Source organism: Saccostrea echinata, unplaced genomic scaffold (genome assembly GCF_033153115.1).
Source record: "Saccostrea echinata isolate AGI-Se365-2 ecotype Australia unplaced genomic scaffold, CSIRO_AGI_Sech_v1 ptg000009l, whole genome shotgun sequence".
NCBI lineage: Eukaryota > Metazoa > Mollusca > Bivalvia > Ostreida > Ostreidae > Saccostrea > Saccostrea echinata.
In genome coordinates this window covers 8,287,773-8,306,900 of record NW_026889758.1, presented here as the reverse complement: position 1 = coordinate 8,306,900, position 19,128 = coordinate 8,287,773, and the positions used below count along the sequence as shown (strand labels likewise).

The following is a 19,128-nucleotide window of genomic DNA, read 5'->3' as shown; positions in this document are numbered from 1 at the left end:
TCACAAAAGTTTTGCAACAAAATGAAACCATACAACAACCACCTTTCTGTTTGGCACGTTTGAAAACGTTTTAAAAATCTAAAAGCATTTTGCGGTGTATTGGTACTGAAAAACGTATTGCAATACTAGCACGATATTTTATTGCTAACGAATCGAATAACGATATTATTGTGCAGCTCTAGTATATAGTGCACGTTTCACACCTCGAACATGTTAGCAAACAACAGTGCACTCCAGGCTTGATTGACGTTGCCACTGTGTGAATAATTATGAAGGACAGATGATACAAACAAATTTTTATTCAAAAAAAATTAAAGTATCCACTTTAGTCATGATTTACTGCGCCGCTTGAGGGCCAGAAAAAAAAACAATTTATTTGTTCGGACAAATTCGAAAAACGTTCGGACAAATCAGAAAAAATCGTTCTGATGAATTAGATATTTGTTTGAACAAATTTGATATTCGTTCGGACAAATTAGATATTTGTTCGAACAAATTAGAAAAGCGTTCGGACAAATTAGATATTTGTACGGACGAATTGATTATTTGTTCGGACAAATGAGATGTTTTGTACGGACAAATAAGATACTCGTTCGGTCGAATTAATTATTTGTTCGGATAAATTACAAATTCGTTCGGACAAATCAGATATTTGTACGGATGAATTAGATATTCGTCTGGACGAATTAGATATTTGTACAGACGAATAAGATAATTTGTTTGAATGAACTAGAAATTCGTTCGGACGAATGAAATATTTGTTCACCGCTTCTGCAAAAAACAACAACAACAAATCAAAAAAAACAACAACAACAAACAAACAAACAAACAAAAATCCAACAAAAAAAAAACAAACAAACAAACAAACAAAAACAAAAAACAATAAACGCCAATAAGGTGTACTACATGTCTATACCCCAACAAATACGATTAAAATTATGAAATACATGTATGTAGCTATGTCGTATTTCCCACTACAACTCTGCGGTTTATAAAGCGTAAACGGCTCCAACCCAGGTTTTACAGTACAGTGTTTAACGTGGGTAGCTATTCAATTCATTCCTGAATTAGAAATTTAGAGTCTGTAGCAAAACAGCTGTATATACCGAATGTTACTAATATTTTTTCGAAAGAGTATTTCGTGAAATAGTTTTTGTGCTATTTGCAGGGTTGGCAAAAAATTGTAAAATACTCACATCTTCCAGGGCATTGGGAAATACGAAGTAGTATAATATTTGTTGGGGCATAGACATATAGTACACCTTATTGGCTAGGATCACGTCACGATCCGGATAAAACCGGAAAAAGTTTCAAAATATAAACCGGGGGGGGGGGGATGGAATACTGCCGTTGAGTAGTTTGATGACTATTTCATCATGCGCGAATGACATGAAACTATTTCAAGATAGAGGCTGTTTGGAGAAATATAGGGGTGAATTCAAAAAAAAAAAAATGACCAAACGCATATTTATCAACCCACACTAACAATACAGGCAATGAAAATAGATTTCTATGTCTCAGCATATGTCTTTAGATAATGTCTAAATACCTGCCAAATATCTCGTTGATATCTCAATTAACAAAAAAGTTATGCCCAAAAATGATGCTAAAATTGTCAGGAGTGCAACACCTTTTTGTGACATTTTGAAATTTCAATATTTTTTGGAGATCTGTGAAATAAAAAACAATGCTTCATGTTGAAAATAAAGACTTTCCTGATAATATTCAAAGTATTGAGCTTTAAATGTGGACTGTAGTAACTTTTGTTTAATCAAGTTGTGGTCATGGCTGATGTTTAAAAAAATGTTATACCATGTCAGGAGTGCAACAGAAAAAATTTAGTGGTGCCAAAAAAAACATCAGTTTTAAAATTCTGATAGAAAATTAAGACAAAAAAGAATTTTGGAAGTGTAAAATAATAACTGATATACATTTTAAAACTTAAAAATGTTATATAAATCACAAGCAGCATTAATGAGAGTAAAGTATATGTGCATACCCAAAAATGTCAGGAGTGCAACATTTGATGTTTTGCTCCCAACCATGAAAAAACTATTATCATTATATGATTTTCTGATTTTTATTTTGGAAAATAAAGACACTAAGAACATTTTTACCAAATAGATTTATCAATTACAGGATCTGTCTGTGCTTCAGATCCATATTTCTCTGGTCAGGAGTGCAACACATTTTTTAAAAGATTCAAGTTGTGTGTCGAAAAGACTTCTATTCATGCTTAGAAGTATTCATTAATTAATAATGATCTTTTTGTATAATTTAATGCTAAATTATTGATAATTTTATTATTAAAATCCTTCCTTTTTCAATTTTATCAATTCAGATGTGTTTTTATCTTTTTTGTGATTTTTTTAAAGAACGTTAAAAATAAACACACTAAAACATTGTCATTAAATTCAAGTAATTCCTCCTCAACTTCACTGAAACAACAGAACAAGTTCTTATGTAATTTACACTTCACAATTCTACTTTAAAGGCCCCAATGCTTTTGGTCAGGAGTGCAACAAATATGTTAGAATTATAAATCATCCAATAAAAATAAAGAAAAAGTGATCAGTAGAATTTTTCTGGTGGGTTACTGTGTTTGTCCTCTAAAGGAAAATATGCTCTAAAATATATTTTATCTTCTAAATATACATTTAAGCCAGTGTTTTGGCCTAAAATAGGGTATAATTCCAGATAAAATGCGAATTTTAAATACTTTCATCTGTTTTAATTATGAAGTATTGGACTATAAGTATTGCACAATTTCATTACCACTTGATGTTGCCAACACTTTATGAATTTTTGTGTTCTATGGTTTTAATTTTCAATTTTACTGCAGTCAGGAGTGCAACAAAACTGCTTTATAATTACCGATGCTTTTTAACTATCTTTACTAAAAATTAAGTTGAAAAAAAATGCTTGATACTATTTGATGTTCAAAACACTATGTCTATCAACAAATTACAGAAATTTTACAGTCAATTCAGAGAAAAGTTTTCATCATTTCACATATAGTTTTATGTACAATTTATATATATTACACTTCACAAATAATCAAGTCTCAAGGTCTTCAATATATGAAAAACCTGCCGTAAACGATCAAAAATATCAACACGACAAATTAATTTATAAAGTAAGAATGGGTTATTGTGTGTTATAATTTTTAAAACAATGTTAAATAAAATACATATCAGATGTCAGGAGTGCAACACAATAATGTAACATAGGGTCACTTCAAAATCTAGTATTTTTTGTAAGAGAACTTGTATATAACAATTCTTTTTTGGCTTAGATTTAAAGAATTGGCTTGAACGGACAAAAAAGTGAATTTTGGGGAATTTTATTGCTTCATATTTTTTTCATATTAAAACTTTTCAAACCAGAATTGAAAAAATAATGTAAAATAACAATCAAAAAGCCAATTTTTTGTCACACATACAAGAGAAGATACTCATTCAAGGTCTAGATTTAATAATTTGTACCCCTTTTACCATTTTGAAGCATAAAAAACTATAATTTCTTTTGATTGTGTATTTTAGAAAGTCTTTTAAGGTGTAATGATATTTTCTTTTTTCAAAAGAAATTTTACTAATAAAAATTCTGAAACTTTTTAATCCAATTGTCTATTCTATTGCCACTTCAGGATTTTAAACTAGATTGCATTTGCAATATGATGATATAAGTGAAAAATATGTTATAAGTAGTTGAATTTTGCCAAAAAAATTCAGTTTGGTGGTCATTTTTTTTAATTCACCCATAGGAGGTTTATTAGTCATATGTTACATAAAAAATAGCAGAAACTATTTCACGGTAGAGGCTGTTTGGAGAAAAGTAGAGACTATTACTCACGGGAAAAAAATCACGCGATTTTTGTATGTTATATAGTACTCCTTTTGTTGAGCTAATTTATTCAGAAGTGTACCATGGCAAATCATAGGTACAAAGAAATTAAACACTAAATAATCATTGGTTTTCATTGAACATTTTTTAAGAAAATAAATGAAAAAAGGATATGGATTCCAAAACTCCATAAAAATCCTTACAAACAAAGATACAAAGCGGGTTCCAGTAAATGCTCTACCCAGCCTCTTTCTTTACTCCTCAATAAAATATTTACAGTAATGAAGGAGAAATTTCAGGAGTATTGTACAACAGTATATTTGAAAAGTGATGTAAATCAGATGTGGACACTAAAAAACTCGAAGGAACTTTAAGAAAATTTGAAATCACAAAATTTTATCAAAATCAATAACATTGAAACGTACGACTTTTCAACGCTTTCTACAACCATTCCCCACGATAAATTAAAGTCCAGGCTTTTGACATCATGGAGAGCTGTTTTTTCAATAAAAATGAAAGTCGTAAATATACTTACCTTGTCATTGGTCATTTGCAAAATTGTTTTGTTAAAAAACATTCTGATTGTACACACAAGTACTCTGACGCTGATATTAAAAAAAGATGCTTGAGTTTGTGATTGACAATATCTATGCAGTTTTGGAGACCAGGCCTTCCAACAATCTGTTGGATTTCCCATGGGTACCAATTATTAATCCCAATATAAGCAGACCTATTTTTGTATACAAATGAAGCAGAATTTATTTTAAAAAAATTCTACAAGAGAAGAAAACGCATGTGGCCTTCATCTCGACATTTAGATATATCGACGACGTATTATCAATTAACAATAGTTACTTCCATTCATATGTCGATCCTTATTCCCCAGTGAACTTGAATGAGATATGGAGATAAGAGTATTCAAACTTAAAGTCCATTAAATACAAACAATACAAATAAAAGACACCACAGAGTCTAACACATCTGTTCGTATTTGGATATTTTAATAGAAAAAGACATTAATAGTAACCTAACAACAAAACTTTATGATAAACGTAATGTCTTCAACTTTTCTATCGTCCACTTCCCTTACTTATGTAGCAATATACCCTTCTAACCTGCATATGGGATTTATGTCTCACAGTTGATTCGATAATCAAGAGTATGCTTTATGTACGAGCAATTTTTAAAACGAAGCAAGCTATTAACCAACAAGTTGATGAAACAGGGATATCCACAGTTTCGTTTGAAGTCGTCATTTCGCAAGTTTTATGGTCGATACAATGACATTCGTTATCAGCAAAAGCAATCATTAGGCCAAATGCTGACTAACGTTTTTCATACTAATTGTTAGACCATTATTTACACTCTAAAATTTATACGGATTTTCCCGTTTGTCTGATCATGAAAAGGAGCACACGGCGGATGTGACTCCTCCATGGCACCTGATCCCACCTCAGATGTTTGTGGAGGTCCGTGATTGCTCTGCTCACGATTTGTATTATTAAAATGGACTATGAGCTTGATACTGATACCTTTTGTTTTCTCTATATTTCAATGAAGACTGCGATATTATGCGATGGAGGGCACTGGAGAGAGGTGTTCATTCCTGACAAGAGGGGTTGAAGAGTAATGCCGAATTCAATCCAACGCGTCTCAAGAGTTTAATTTTTTTTTACATGTTTATTCCAAAGTACATTGTATTTATGTTTACCTTTTACAAATTAAAGTAAAATATGCATATAATTATTATAAAGACTTGTATATAGAATATTGACTTAGTGAATTTTGAGTTTACGTAAACCGAACACATATTAGTATGAATGTAAAGCTTGTCTCTAAATGATTGAGAGTTCGGTTCCCATGAGTAGTACATTCTATACTTTGATTTTTAATTAGTTTTTTGAAAATTTTCCTGATGACTATCTTTCAAAAAATACACCAATTTGCAACTTAAAAAATTTTTTTATTCGAATTTATATCTTGAACAATATGCAACATATACACATTTACTGGACCAGTTGATGTTCAAAACAAATAATGAATTGTCAGATATACTCTGAAATAAAGTCAAGTACATAAGTAAATTCTGATTCTTATAGATTTGTTAAGGTTTACAATGTGTAAGTCAACCTAAATAAACATTCTGTTGATGTCCATGTTCAGAACAAAGTACACATGTCCCTCGTTAATCACTCAGACATATTGAGGTATGTGACAGGATAGTCTTTATCCTTTTTGATTTGTCAGGGCGGTAGCTTATCAAATTCTGAGCATTTTAAAAACCTTTTCAGAAGCTTCACCTCATTGGAATCTGCGCCTAAAGGTAAATATTGTCCGTCTATTTTGTTCTTGTAAATTTAAAAGAAACAACTTGTAAACAAAAGTCATACATGGAAATAAACAGAAAATGAAGAATCTTCTTCTCAAGTCCAGCATGGCCAAGAAGACTCAGATGAATCTTGTGGCCCATAAACCCCCTGTAAAGTTCCCTTTCTTTATTATGAAGTATACATCCGTTCAATATGCAAATGTCAGGCATATCTCTCAAATCTCGGGATAGGATTTAATTATTGATGCTTCAGAGTTAAATTGACTATCTGGAAAGGATTTATATTAAGGAATAAATATATGTTATTTTTTTATTTTAAGTAGTATTCAAATGCTTTCTAATTTCTTCTGGTATTTTAAAGGGGGGATCTTCTATGCCTCTTTGGATTTCAATTCAAAAGCTACCAAACCTGTTTGTTTTTAAGAAAGAATTTAACTCAAGTTTATTCGTTATTATTATTTCTTATTATATATTAAGTAGAAGACATTTTTATCAAAATTGTGAATTAATGGGCCATGATGCAGGCCCGAGTAGGTGTTCAGTTTGTCATATGCATACTTTGGAAATTGATAGATCTTTGAAAATTTAAACAAGCAAACTATATCCATGATAATGAGGGATACTTAATTAGTTCTTTATAAATATTTTGAAGCATTTTGAAATTTATGACCTCAGGCCCATAGTTCATGTACCAAGAAGGGGCTACGATTGTCACATATTAGAAATGTATTACACCTTTGAAAATCATGGATATGTGGATGACAAAGTGTTTGTATCATAAGCCCCCCTCCACCCCACCCCTCCGACCCCTGTTCACGCCTCATTGTATTAATTGGTCATATACTGAAAGTACATTACATCTCTGAAAATCTGCTTTATTTACTCATGAGTATCTAACAGGCATATTAATAAGAAGTAAGCCTTCTGTACAAAGTTCACACCCCCAGTTGTAGCCGTCATTTCACAGGGTGGTTTAATGGTTATATATTGAAGGTTATAATACTTTGTAGCTTACACTATATCTTCTTTCAAGTGAACTACTACGAGACACGCTGCCTGATTATGGTAATGATTCATTAACTTTAAAAACTTTGGTCAAATGATTTCAAAGTTCCAGTAACTATGGGACCAAAGTGGCCAAGGCTTTAGAAACTCATGTTACCCACTTGACCTTCTTGATTATGAAATTATGATGTCGACAACATAGATTTTAAATAGATACAATGTGTAGATACATAAAATAACCAGGTGTGAATGGTGATAATCTGTGAATGGATCAAGCCCGCAAACAACAAGAGTTCATTGAATCTTGTTGGTTGATATACCCGGATACTCTTCACAACTAATGACCAATCAGATTGTTCCTTCATCTAGAACGGTAATAGCTTTCCTTCAAGAAATAAACATTCACACACTTGACAGCTTCTTTTTCTGGTGGACAATAACTGCCATTTACTCTACCTTAAAGGGCAATAAACAATATCTACGGATGACTGCATAACTGATTTCAAGATTCTTGTACTATACTAGTATATACTTTCATTTTGTTTTGTACAAATTTCTTTAGAGTTAGCTTTTCAAATAATTCTGTTTTAAATCGTAATGGCACCTTATTTTAAAAGAAGATAATGGACATTGGAAGATAATATAAAAAAACCGAAAAATTTCTACTCTTTTACATGTATCATACGACGAAAATCAGCGATTGCAACAACACGGACCTCTGAAATCCGATGTGGGATCAGGTGCCATGTAGGAGTAAGCACCCCCTTATGCTCTGGTCATGATTGGGTAAACGAAAAAAAACCCCATAGACAATTCAATGTAAAAATTATGAGTTTATTGTTCACGCTTTTGAAGTACGCTCAGATAAATATATACGACGGTTGTTCAATAAATAATTCAATAGGTCATCTAAAAGTAAGAAAAGTATGTAATACATATTCTAAACATTTTCAACCTCTCAAAGCATTCCCTGTTACCCTTTACACATGTCTTAAGTCTTTGTACCCATGAGCGGAAAACCTCAGCATACTCATCTTTAGGAATGCCCCAAAGACACTGATGAATATCACTTTCCATGACATATTTAATTCTGTAGAATCTTCCATTCATTGTTTTCATGCATTTTTGGAATAAAAAGATATCAAAATGGCTGAGATCTAGCGAATATGGGGGATGGCAAAGCTCTGTAATCTTTCTTTTGTTCAGTATTTCATTTATTTCTCAGTGCTTATTTGTAGCAGCGTTGCCATGTGCAAAAAAATTACCCTGGGGGCTGTATTTGGACTTCCTCTGCAGGAAATCTGTTTACTTTTCATCAGTGCACTTGAACATAGAAGTTACCATTGATGGTCCTTCCTTTGGGTATATGTACATGTTCTAATGGGCCTTTTGAAAAAAATGAAGACTAATAAAACATCCTTGGAGACCTATATATCTTAATAATAATAAGAACAATAGTTTTTTCTTTGATTACATATTTTATTTGTTTATAAATAGACCGTTGGTACATTTAATGCGTGTTTTCTCTTAGGCAATTTTAAGAAAACAAGGCACATATCTGATAGAAATATTTAGTTATTATATTCATTTCTGTTTTCAGAATTCTATAAATGTTGTGATAATGAAATGCTTAGTGTCTAACCAATGTTTTTCGATATGAATCTGACTTTTTCAGATGTCATGTTGCACATAGCATTACTAATTTTTGGTGCCCCTATAATTTCAATACACCAGTCTGACTGTTTTATTATTACTCTTCTTTCTTACTTTTGATTTTTTGAATCAATCTAAAAAAATTATACAGCGTTAAGGACTATTCTTTCCACATTTCCACATATATCTTTAATATTAGTTCTTCGGCGATTTTTGTAAAGAAGCTCAGTTTTCACATACACTCTCATTTTCAACTTCCTGGCAGAGATCATTTTAAACAGTTTTCAGATCAGTGTAGTGACCATGCTTACTTGAAAAAAGAATTTCTTTGCAAGATTAATAGGAAAATTCATGGGGTTTTCTGTGTTTAGGAGCTATTTAATTGACCGTTTTGAACTGTAAAAAAATTAAACAGATCTACATTTATTATGATATATATATATATATATATATATATATATATATATATATATATATATATATATATATATATATATATATATATATATATATATATATATATATGACTGCCGTCATGAGAAAAGGGCCCTTATCTTTTGACGTCACAATATGCAGAAAACGACGTCAAAGTCGCGGTATTGTAAATACGAAAGTAATTTTTGTCGACTGCGTTTTGTGAACAAGAAATAAAATTGGATTTCCAGGTGTTACAAGCAAAACATTAAATCATATGGAATTTGATGCGGAAATTTATAATAAATAATATAATTACTCACTAGTACATACATTTATTAATTATTCTGTTTAAGTATTGAACTTGATATCACATAATTAAGCTAAACGCGACATTGAACTCAATTTTAATTACTACGATTTATAGCGATGTGTATATATGATGCATGACTAATTAAAGATACTGGATATTTGTTTTCTGCAAATGTTTAAATTTACTCGTATTCAGTCGACTGTCTAAATATTAAATGGTATTCTACATACACGTATATTTTTTTCAGAGAGAGAGAGGGAGATCAATGTATATATACACTTCTTTATTCTAAAAAAAAAAAACCTTCATGTAAAATGTATTTAGCCCTTTTAATTTTGATTCATAGTTAATGATATCGATATGCGCAGTTAGACCAGCTCAGGGTGAAGCGTCGATATCCAAATGTGTGTTTGATGGGGGGGGGGGGGGGGGCTAGGATCATTGGAAAGCCAAAAAAAAAATCTCCGAATAAAAAAGCAATCGGCAAAAGTTCAATCCATATAAGAGAACCTTTTTATGATATCAGTATAAATACTGTATCTATATCTATGGCCCCTATATAGATAATGTTTTGCTAAATTAACAGGAAGAGAATATGCTGAGGGGAAAAACGGAAGAGGAGGATGCCACGGAAATTTTGCAAAATTTAAATTAATATAAAAAACATTTTGAATTGATCAAATAAATAATACATAAAAAGTAGTCTCTGATAAAAATTACTATTGTATCAATTTTCTTAAATTGTATAAAACTGACTTGAAATTGAATTGCAATATGTTTAGGAAATAAATACAGCTAATGTGGACTTTTTCCAAAAGCATTTTTATCAATGTTGGGAAAAAAAATAACAATTACATAGACAGTGATATTAGGATAAAAGATATATATGGAACAGAAGAAACAACAGATTAAACGATAGATTAGGCTGTAAAGAAATTACAAACTTCTGATGAATGTTGATACGGCGACATCTTTTGAAAATAAATCACTGATAGAGGAATTAGTACTATAGTAACAAGTGGTTATGAGTGTCATATTCAAATGTTAAGAAAATTTTCAAAAAACATCAACCACGTGCACACCAGTCGTAAGACAAAAAAGACAATCAAGAAATCTAAACTTTGATAAAGATGAAAATAAAAATAAATAACACTGGTGGTGTTTCGAGCGGAAAAAAACCCGGAGTTTCAGGCAAAACTTTGATAACCTTAAAATATGTGTTAAAAAAGCATTTTTTTATGGCTGATAGTTTAATTCATGTACATATGTATGTTATAAATTAGTCACGTTTCGTGTTGAAATCTTGGACGTCGAGTCTCAGCTTCGATATCTCGATACCCCGGATATCTCGACATTTTTTGAAAGTTCCGTTGATGTCGGGATACTGAAGGAAAAAGATTAAACAAACATGTCATCTTTCTGATTTTAAAGAAAAAAAGTTTTATTTCAGTCGTGTGGTAACAGGCAAAAATAAGTCATGTTCTTTAATTTCGAAATTCTGACAAATTGTTATTTTGTGAAACAATAACTAGGAAAAAATGGTTTGTCTATTAAGAAAAAAGCAGATACAAAGTCGCCTATGAAGGTCAGGTTAGAGTGGTAGAGTTATAAACATGGATATTGCTTAACCGAATCGCCTCATATACAAAGGTCAGGTTAGAGTGGTAGAGTTATAAACCTTCGATGGGATGTTGCTTAACCGAATCGCCTCATATCCAAAAATATGTGTGGTGTTGGACGTAATATTTAATTATTGTTTTAGAATATAATTTTATGTACATTTCATCGCATCGAAATATGAGAAGCTTAGGTGTCTGGTTAGCTGATGCCACAGAGGAAAATGAAAAGATGACCTTAATCATGTTTAAATACATATATTCAAGCAGGTCCATAGCTACATTTTCAAAATTTGGGGGGGGGGGGAATTTCCTCCATAATTCGGACAAGCAAAAAAAAAAAAAAAAAAAAAAAAAAAAAAAAAAAAACAGAACAAAACAAAAACCTATAACGACCAAAGAGTGGGGGGGGGGGGGGGATCAGCTTCCCAAAATAATCTGACAAACAGACAAAAGGGAAAAAAACTTATCTGTACAAATCCTGGAATTTGCCAGTGCTTCACCTTACAACAACAAAACCAAGGGGGGGGGGCAGCACCTATAAAAGGAAAATTTGGTATAGCAAAATACTATGCTCAGAAAAAGTGGGGGCAGGCCCCCTCTGCCCCTCCCCCCTCCCTTCCCGCGTTCTACGGGCCAATTAAGTCTCGCATGATATCGGTTTCAATTTCAAATAAATTTCATAAAAATCGTAATGCAACTGTATTTCATTTCGCTCAGAAAAATCCGTTTAGTATATATATAAATTATATATATATATAAAAGAGCTAAGAGCAGTACAACCATTTCTTTGATCAAACAAAACCCCCCCTTTTTTTTTTTAGATTAGCGGCCCTTTTAAGAAATGATGAACGATAATTGTTCAGTTCAAGTGATACTGCAGTAGCGTCGACGGCAAAGGTGCCTCAAAATAAAAATAAAAAAATGTACAGAAACATTTATAACCGCTTTTGTTTAAAAAAGTAAGAAGTTGACAAAAAATTTTAATTTTCATGTACGGACTAAAGGTTCATAAGACAAATTAATCCTTCGACATCATTATGTGCCTCTTTGTTATGTTTCTACTCCATAACTAAGACAGACGAAGAAATTGAATTGTATAAACAATAGAAACTTAATTATTAAACATTTTTATTAAAGTATTCAAAAAAAAAGTTCAATAAAAATTCCTCTCGGAAGTAGTGAAGAGAATTTTTTTTATATATTAATTATGATTTTTTTCATGAAAAAAAAAAAAACCCACATCATGGTATATCTGAATTTATTTCCCATTTGAATTTTTCGGTGATACAGAAAAGACATGAGGTGTTATTATCCCTTCGTAACAAAGTTATAGGGGATGAAATGTGGATGAGTGAATGTGTGCTTATATCCGAAAACATTTTTTTTAATATTGGATCGATGTGCTCTTTTGCGAGGGGATACCCCGTTTTAATTGCACAGGTGCCCTTCTGGGACATATATATAGAACTTTTAATATTACAAGTGCTTGATATCTTTTATAAATTGAGCTAGAGTATTAAAAAGAATACGTTGTGTGGAATTCAACAAGTATTAATTTTTCGACTGAATAAAATCGTTCCTAGACCCTGTCTAGACCCCCACCCCTTCCTTTACGAAATTACTAGGTCTGCTCTAATATAGTATGTAAATAGTATGCGACTTCCCTCATGAATAATTACATACTAGTTGCTTGGAAGAAAAAAATCTCCAGTTTATATGTGTCAAAAATATTAAGGTTATTTTAAAAATATAGTTTTTTAAAGAATGTTTGGAAACTTAATTTGACGCACGTGATGTCATTACGTTTTCAATAAGTAACGTCAACGTTGTTTTGAAGCAGCCTTACTAAAATGTTCATAAAATATTGAAAACGTGAGATATTTTATAAATTGATGTATATTTGTATTCAGAAAGAGTCATGCTATCAAAATTTACCAAAAAGTCAATTTGTGAAATTTTGACCTTAAGGGCCCTTTTCTCATGACGGCAGTCATATATATATATATATATATATATATATATATATATATATATATATATATATATATATATATATATATATATATATAATCTTTTATCTTAATTATTCAACACACTTTATGAGATGTAAGATGAGTGAATAGACAGAGATATGAAAGAGTAAGGGTCATTTTAACATATTGCCTTTAAATTGTATTAAGTTGTTTGTTTTAAATGTTGACGATAAGATGACCCGAGTCTGGTGATTTAAAGATTGTTATTGGTATTTTTACGTCCCCATTTCAATTAATGCATGACGAAGCTGTTAAAATCTTAATGGTCAGGCGGAAACGCTGAAAGGAAAATAAATTCATAAGTTTTCATTGGCTCCTGTTGAATAAATAACGTTACTGGTCATCATTCCGAACCAGAAATGATAAACTATATAAGAAAGGATCCGAGTTTCCAGGAATATTCAAGCACTGACCGAAGAAGTAAAGATAATAACAAAGAAGTAAAGGTAATAACAAAGCTGTGAAGTTATTAACATATTTGCTAAAGCTACTATCTACTTTTTAACTTAAATTTGCTTTCAAGCTTAATGAAGTTTTCAGAAATAATATTAATGGTAATAAGTATAACATAATGACATGATGTATTGTCTTTGTTTTCTTTCTTGGAACATAAATGCACGTGCATAATTGAATTCATACGATATTTTACAATTTATTAACTCTTTTCTTAAACATGTACAGATTTTGAGGTATTTTCTGAGAAGACATCAAAGTAAATTTGGAAGATGTATGCTCTGGTGACGTTTTCAGTTCTTGCATACAGTTGCATCGTACAAGGATTGACCTCAGAAATTAAAAAAGAAAAGATCAGTGAGTCAACTCTTAGTTAGTTTTCCTTTGAATGCTTTAAAAAAATCTAGATATTTTCAAATAATATTAAACATGAATATGGTGATATTATGAAATTATGTTGTCTTTTCTACGATAGTTTTATACATAAAATCGATGTATTACAGGTCCCCATATCGACGTCTTGAAAAAACAATGTTGTCCACGTCGTAACAGTATGTACATTGATCTAACTAATGGTAAAGTCTGGGGTGGAGCAGAGGGCGTGTCTCAGCCAGTATTCACACCACAGTCAAACATCGAGGAATGTGGAGTTATGGCCGACCTGAGAGCTAACTTCCAGAATCTGACAAACTGCCTTCAGGATTGGCATAAAGATGGTTGTGTCGATTTTCCAATGTGTGGACGACGCATGCTCAGAATAGACATGTATCTTGGGAAAGAGCGCGGGGGTTATATGTTCAACGTTGGAGACAGTCCAAGCAATGACGGATGGGGTAAGCATTTGTGTAGATGTTCAATTTCCTAAGTATGTTTTACTTTTGTATTTATCTGGATTTAATGAGATACTTGAAAATAATAAAGATATGATTAATTTTTTAGTGGTTTAATTTATGTTGAAATAGGTGGCGATGGAAGTGACACTAAACACGATGCCGAATTAATGGGACTTTATTCCCATATCTGGGAATTCAAATCAGATTACTGTAAAACGGAGAAAACAGAATGGAAAAACACTCTTTTGGCCCCAAATGTTTCAAAAGTCACTATTTTTGTTGCCAACAATTATGTCAGGATCCTGAACGACCAAGGATTTGAGGTTAAAGGGTGTCACAAATGCCTGTTTGCTCTCAATGGACAGGACCCCGAGGATAGAGCGAACACACTTTACATGGCTTTTAACAACATGATCAGAGGAACTCATCGACGTGGGTATGGAGTGTGTCGTGTTAGTATTCGCTGGGAATGTCCGGATTGTGAAAGAAGTCTTCAGTTTCCGATAAATCCCAGTATCAAAGGAGGTGTATAACTCATAACTTCATGAACAATAATAAATAATTATAAATTTTTGTTGTTGACATAAATGACCCTTTTTAAAGGAAAAATCGAGCACATTGTCTATGAAAATGCCAATTTCCTATCGAAATAAATGAATGATTTTTAGTTTGTTGTTGAGTAATGTTTAAGTTTTTCTTTACGATGACTGATGTCAGAAGAAAAAGATCATTGAGAAAAAATTGTTAGGATACGTTTCAATCCTCGAAGAAAGGAATTTTGCTGATACCAAATAACAGTACACTCCTTCATTTCTCGTGTTAAAAGCATGTTGTTAAATTCTTTATAGAAAGAAAAGATGAAGAAAATCATGAAACATGCCTGAGAAATCAGATATTAATAATTTTTCAGATGTCACACAAGTTCATTCTGCATTCTTCCTCCGTCTCTATACTGATGTTACAGTTTATGACAATAACTTGTCTTGTCTTGAATTGTCACCATGAGCAAGACTAAGTCTGGACTTTCACTTAATTTACAATGTCTGTCTAAAGCTATAATTTAATAGATAACGGCACAAGATAGTTCACAGTGCTCAACTCTGATTTCATTAAAGAATTACAGGACAGTTAGGGTACCGACAGCCTGTTTAAACAGTAATGAACACTTCACAGACTGACCAATTACCCATGCAATCTCAATCAGGAGAGCCATTGTTACCTCCAAATCAGCTTAAATAGATATGTGAAAGCGCTAAATTATCACCGTTTGTACAAATTATTTTTTAAAAAATAAATTTTACAAAGTTGCATTCAAATTTACATATATTTTATTTATTCTGACTAACCGATTCCATATTTTCTAACCGATCAACATCGTTCCGACCGAGTAATCGGTTAACTGGTTAAAAATTGTCATCCCTAATATACATCTATATATATATATATATATATATATATATATATATATATATATATATATATATATATATATATATATATATATATATATATATATATTAGGGATGGCAATCGAATACAGAATTGCTAATCGGTTAACCGAAAGACGTTCCGACCGATTAACCGGTCAATCGTATCAAAATACACATTTTCCTTATATTTTATTTTTCAAGTAGACTACAGTTATATACACAAGAAAACCGAAAAAGGCGTTAATGCTTGATTAGTACGCTATATGTTATATTTTATTTCAATTTCGAACGGCGAGAAAAAATAAGGAAACCATGAAACATCTCTTAAATATCGCAAAAATTGATGTTGTTACAACACAAGGTCATTGTGCAATGCACCATAAACAGAAACTGAGTCTGAAATAATTTAGAATGTTTGTTTGAAAATGTAATTTGACAGATAACTGCGAAGGATAGACGGGGTAAGATACCCAATGCAATCATTTAAATCATTTAACAGAACTCAACAAAGATTTAATTAATATCATAATTAGGACAGACTGGGTAACGACATGGTATTTAAACAGCAATTAACACTTCGCAAAGTGACCAATTACCCCCAGCAAATTCAATCTTGAGAGTCTTAATTAAATTATTTACCTCCAAATCAGTCGAATTAAATGTGGAAACGTTATAACTTCAAGTTTTTTTTTAAAATTGTAAATCGTGTTTTAAGGAAATTTACACCTATTTTAATTTTTTCCGCCGACTAACCGATTACAGATTTTCTAACCGATTACCATCGTTCCGACCGAGTAACCGGTTAACTGATTACAAATTGCCATCCCTAATATAAATATATATATATATATATATATATATATATATATATATATATATATATATATATATATATATATATATATATATATATATATATATATATATATATATATATATATATAAAAATAAAAATCCAAAAAATCACAAAATATTTTCTGCAAGCGCTTTCGCCATGTTAGGCTCTTCAGGCAGTTATACAAATGTCAGGTAGGTTACCTGGTAACGTCCAAAAGCAAAAGATTTTATGCATATTATGTGTTCAAGTTAATGCAATATTTGTACATTATCTAATACGGCAACTTTACGCTACCTTGATCTATTATGACGTCACCATGAACTTTTGCTTTTGGACGTTACCAGGTAACCTACCTGACATTTGTATAACTGCCTGAAGAGCCTAACATGGCGAAAGCGCTTGCAGAAAATGTTTTGTGATTTTTTGGATTTTTATTTTTAATACACCCAGCAAAACTGTACCGGTTCTTCATTTTGTTTTTGAAATTATATATATATATATATATATATATATATATATATATATATATATATATATATATATATATATATATATATATATATATATATATATATATATATATATATATATATATATATATATATATATATATATATATATATGAGAGAGAGGGGGGGGGGGGGCTAATCCTATATAAGTTTGTAAGATATAATAATGATGCTTAGGTTCTGTGAAATATTATTCTTTATGAAAAAAAATTATAGAAAAGGAAACACCATATGTCAAACTAATGGTTCATCAAAAACAAGATTTTGTAAAGATATTAACAATATAAACTGTATACTGACACACTCTACAAAAAGTATTTTTGAATTTGTAAAAGTTATCAATACAACTTGAAATGAAAGGAAATTTTAAAACAAAAAAACTTTTGATTTCAAGTACAATTAAGAATTCCTATCATGAGAATTTTTGTCCTACATTTTTTTTACAGTGTTAGTAGTTAAAAATTGAAAAATAATATCTTGATACAATGATATTATTTGAGAAAATGTATTCTCATAAAAATCCTTGCTCACTTAATTGACCAATCAGATTGTTTCAATTTCTTATTTGGTTTTTGTTTTTTTGTAAGCAATATTAATGGATCTAATATGTCGTCACCAAGGCTTAACGTACTTTAGGTATGACTACCTTTTATGATGTGAAGGTAATCTAAACTAGGTATTCATTCACATTTTCAAATAAGGTCTCCAATATTCTGATTTAGATATCGATGCTTTCAGACTTCAAAAGATCAGTTTCTCAGGGCATGAAGAAAATAATTCTAATCTTGGGCCAGTTAATGCGTCTTTCCCTCTCCCCTTCTCTGTCTGTCTGTCTGTCTGTCTCTCACTCTTTCTCAAAATATGGAAGACACCATTTTATCTAGTATATCTTTTTCCTTTACACAAGTTGTTATTTATTCAATCAGAATGTACTCAGTGTACGCTTTATTGAGATTACTTGTAGTATCCAATGTATTTAATTTATTCAAAAGTTTTGAATTGTAACCAATAACATTAATGAAAAATATGTATAATTGAAATTATCTGCATGATATTTTGATGTTCATGTTCCTTTCTGATGCTTTGAATTTTTAGCTTTACTTGTTCATGTGAAAAATGGAAAAATGAGTGTTTTTTGGTAGCTGATACATGTATCTATAGCCCCAAACCCGTATATATGTTTGACTAAAGCCTTTTACGTAAGCCATCAAATAATTTGCAATTTCTTTTTTACATAGATACGTATGATGTGATTTAGGTATCCTTAAAAATAAACATTAAAAAAAATCGTATGTTTAAAAAAAAAAACCCAGCTAACTTTCGGACCAAAAAAAAAAAAAATTAAATTAAAAAGCATTCCAGGGACTGTATATCTTGAACAATATGCAACATGTACACATTTAATGGATCAGCATTTAGTCCTCAAAACAGAAGTGGCATCATGACTTGTCGTATTTATACTCTGACATTCATTAAAATAAATGATTAAATTCGGACTATTTTAGATTTGTTAAGGTTTACAATGTCTAAGGCAACCTAAATAAAATAATCTGTCCATGTCCAGAACAAAGTACACATGTCCCTGGTTAATCACTCAAACATATTGAGGTATGTGACAGGATAGTCTTTATGAAATATATGGAGATAACCAACAGTATTCAAGCTCAAAAGTCCATTATACAATACAAAATAGAAGCAGAGCAAACACGGACCTCAAAACATAAGAGGTGGGATCAGGTGCCATGGAGGAGTGAGCATCCCCTGCCGACCGGTCACACCCGCCGTGTGCTCCTTGTCATGATCGGCAAATAACGGAAAAATCCGTCGACAATTCTGTGTTAATAATGGCCTAACAA

The 19,128-nt window shown here is 31.2% G+C and overlaps 1 protein-coding gene across 1 annotated transcript; it reads left to right on the top strand.

Moving 5' to 3' along the window:
• Positions 1–13,934: 13,934 nt before the first annotated feature.
• On the top strand, positions 13,935–15,028 carry LOC133181529 (uncharacterized). Its single transcript, XM_061316015.1, has 3 exons — positions 13,935–14,019; positions 14,166–14,495; positions 14,625–15,028. The coding sequence occupies exons 1-3, from the start codon at positions 13,935–13,937 to the stop codon at positions 15,026–15,028; spliced, it is 819 nt and encodes a 272-aa protein (XP_061171999.1).
• The last annotated feature ends 4,100 nt before the right edge of the window (positions 15,029–19,128 follow it).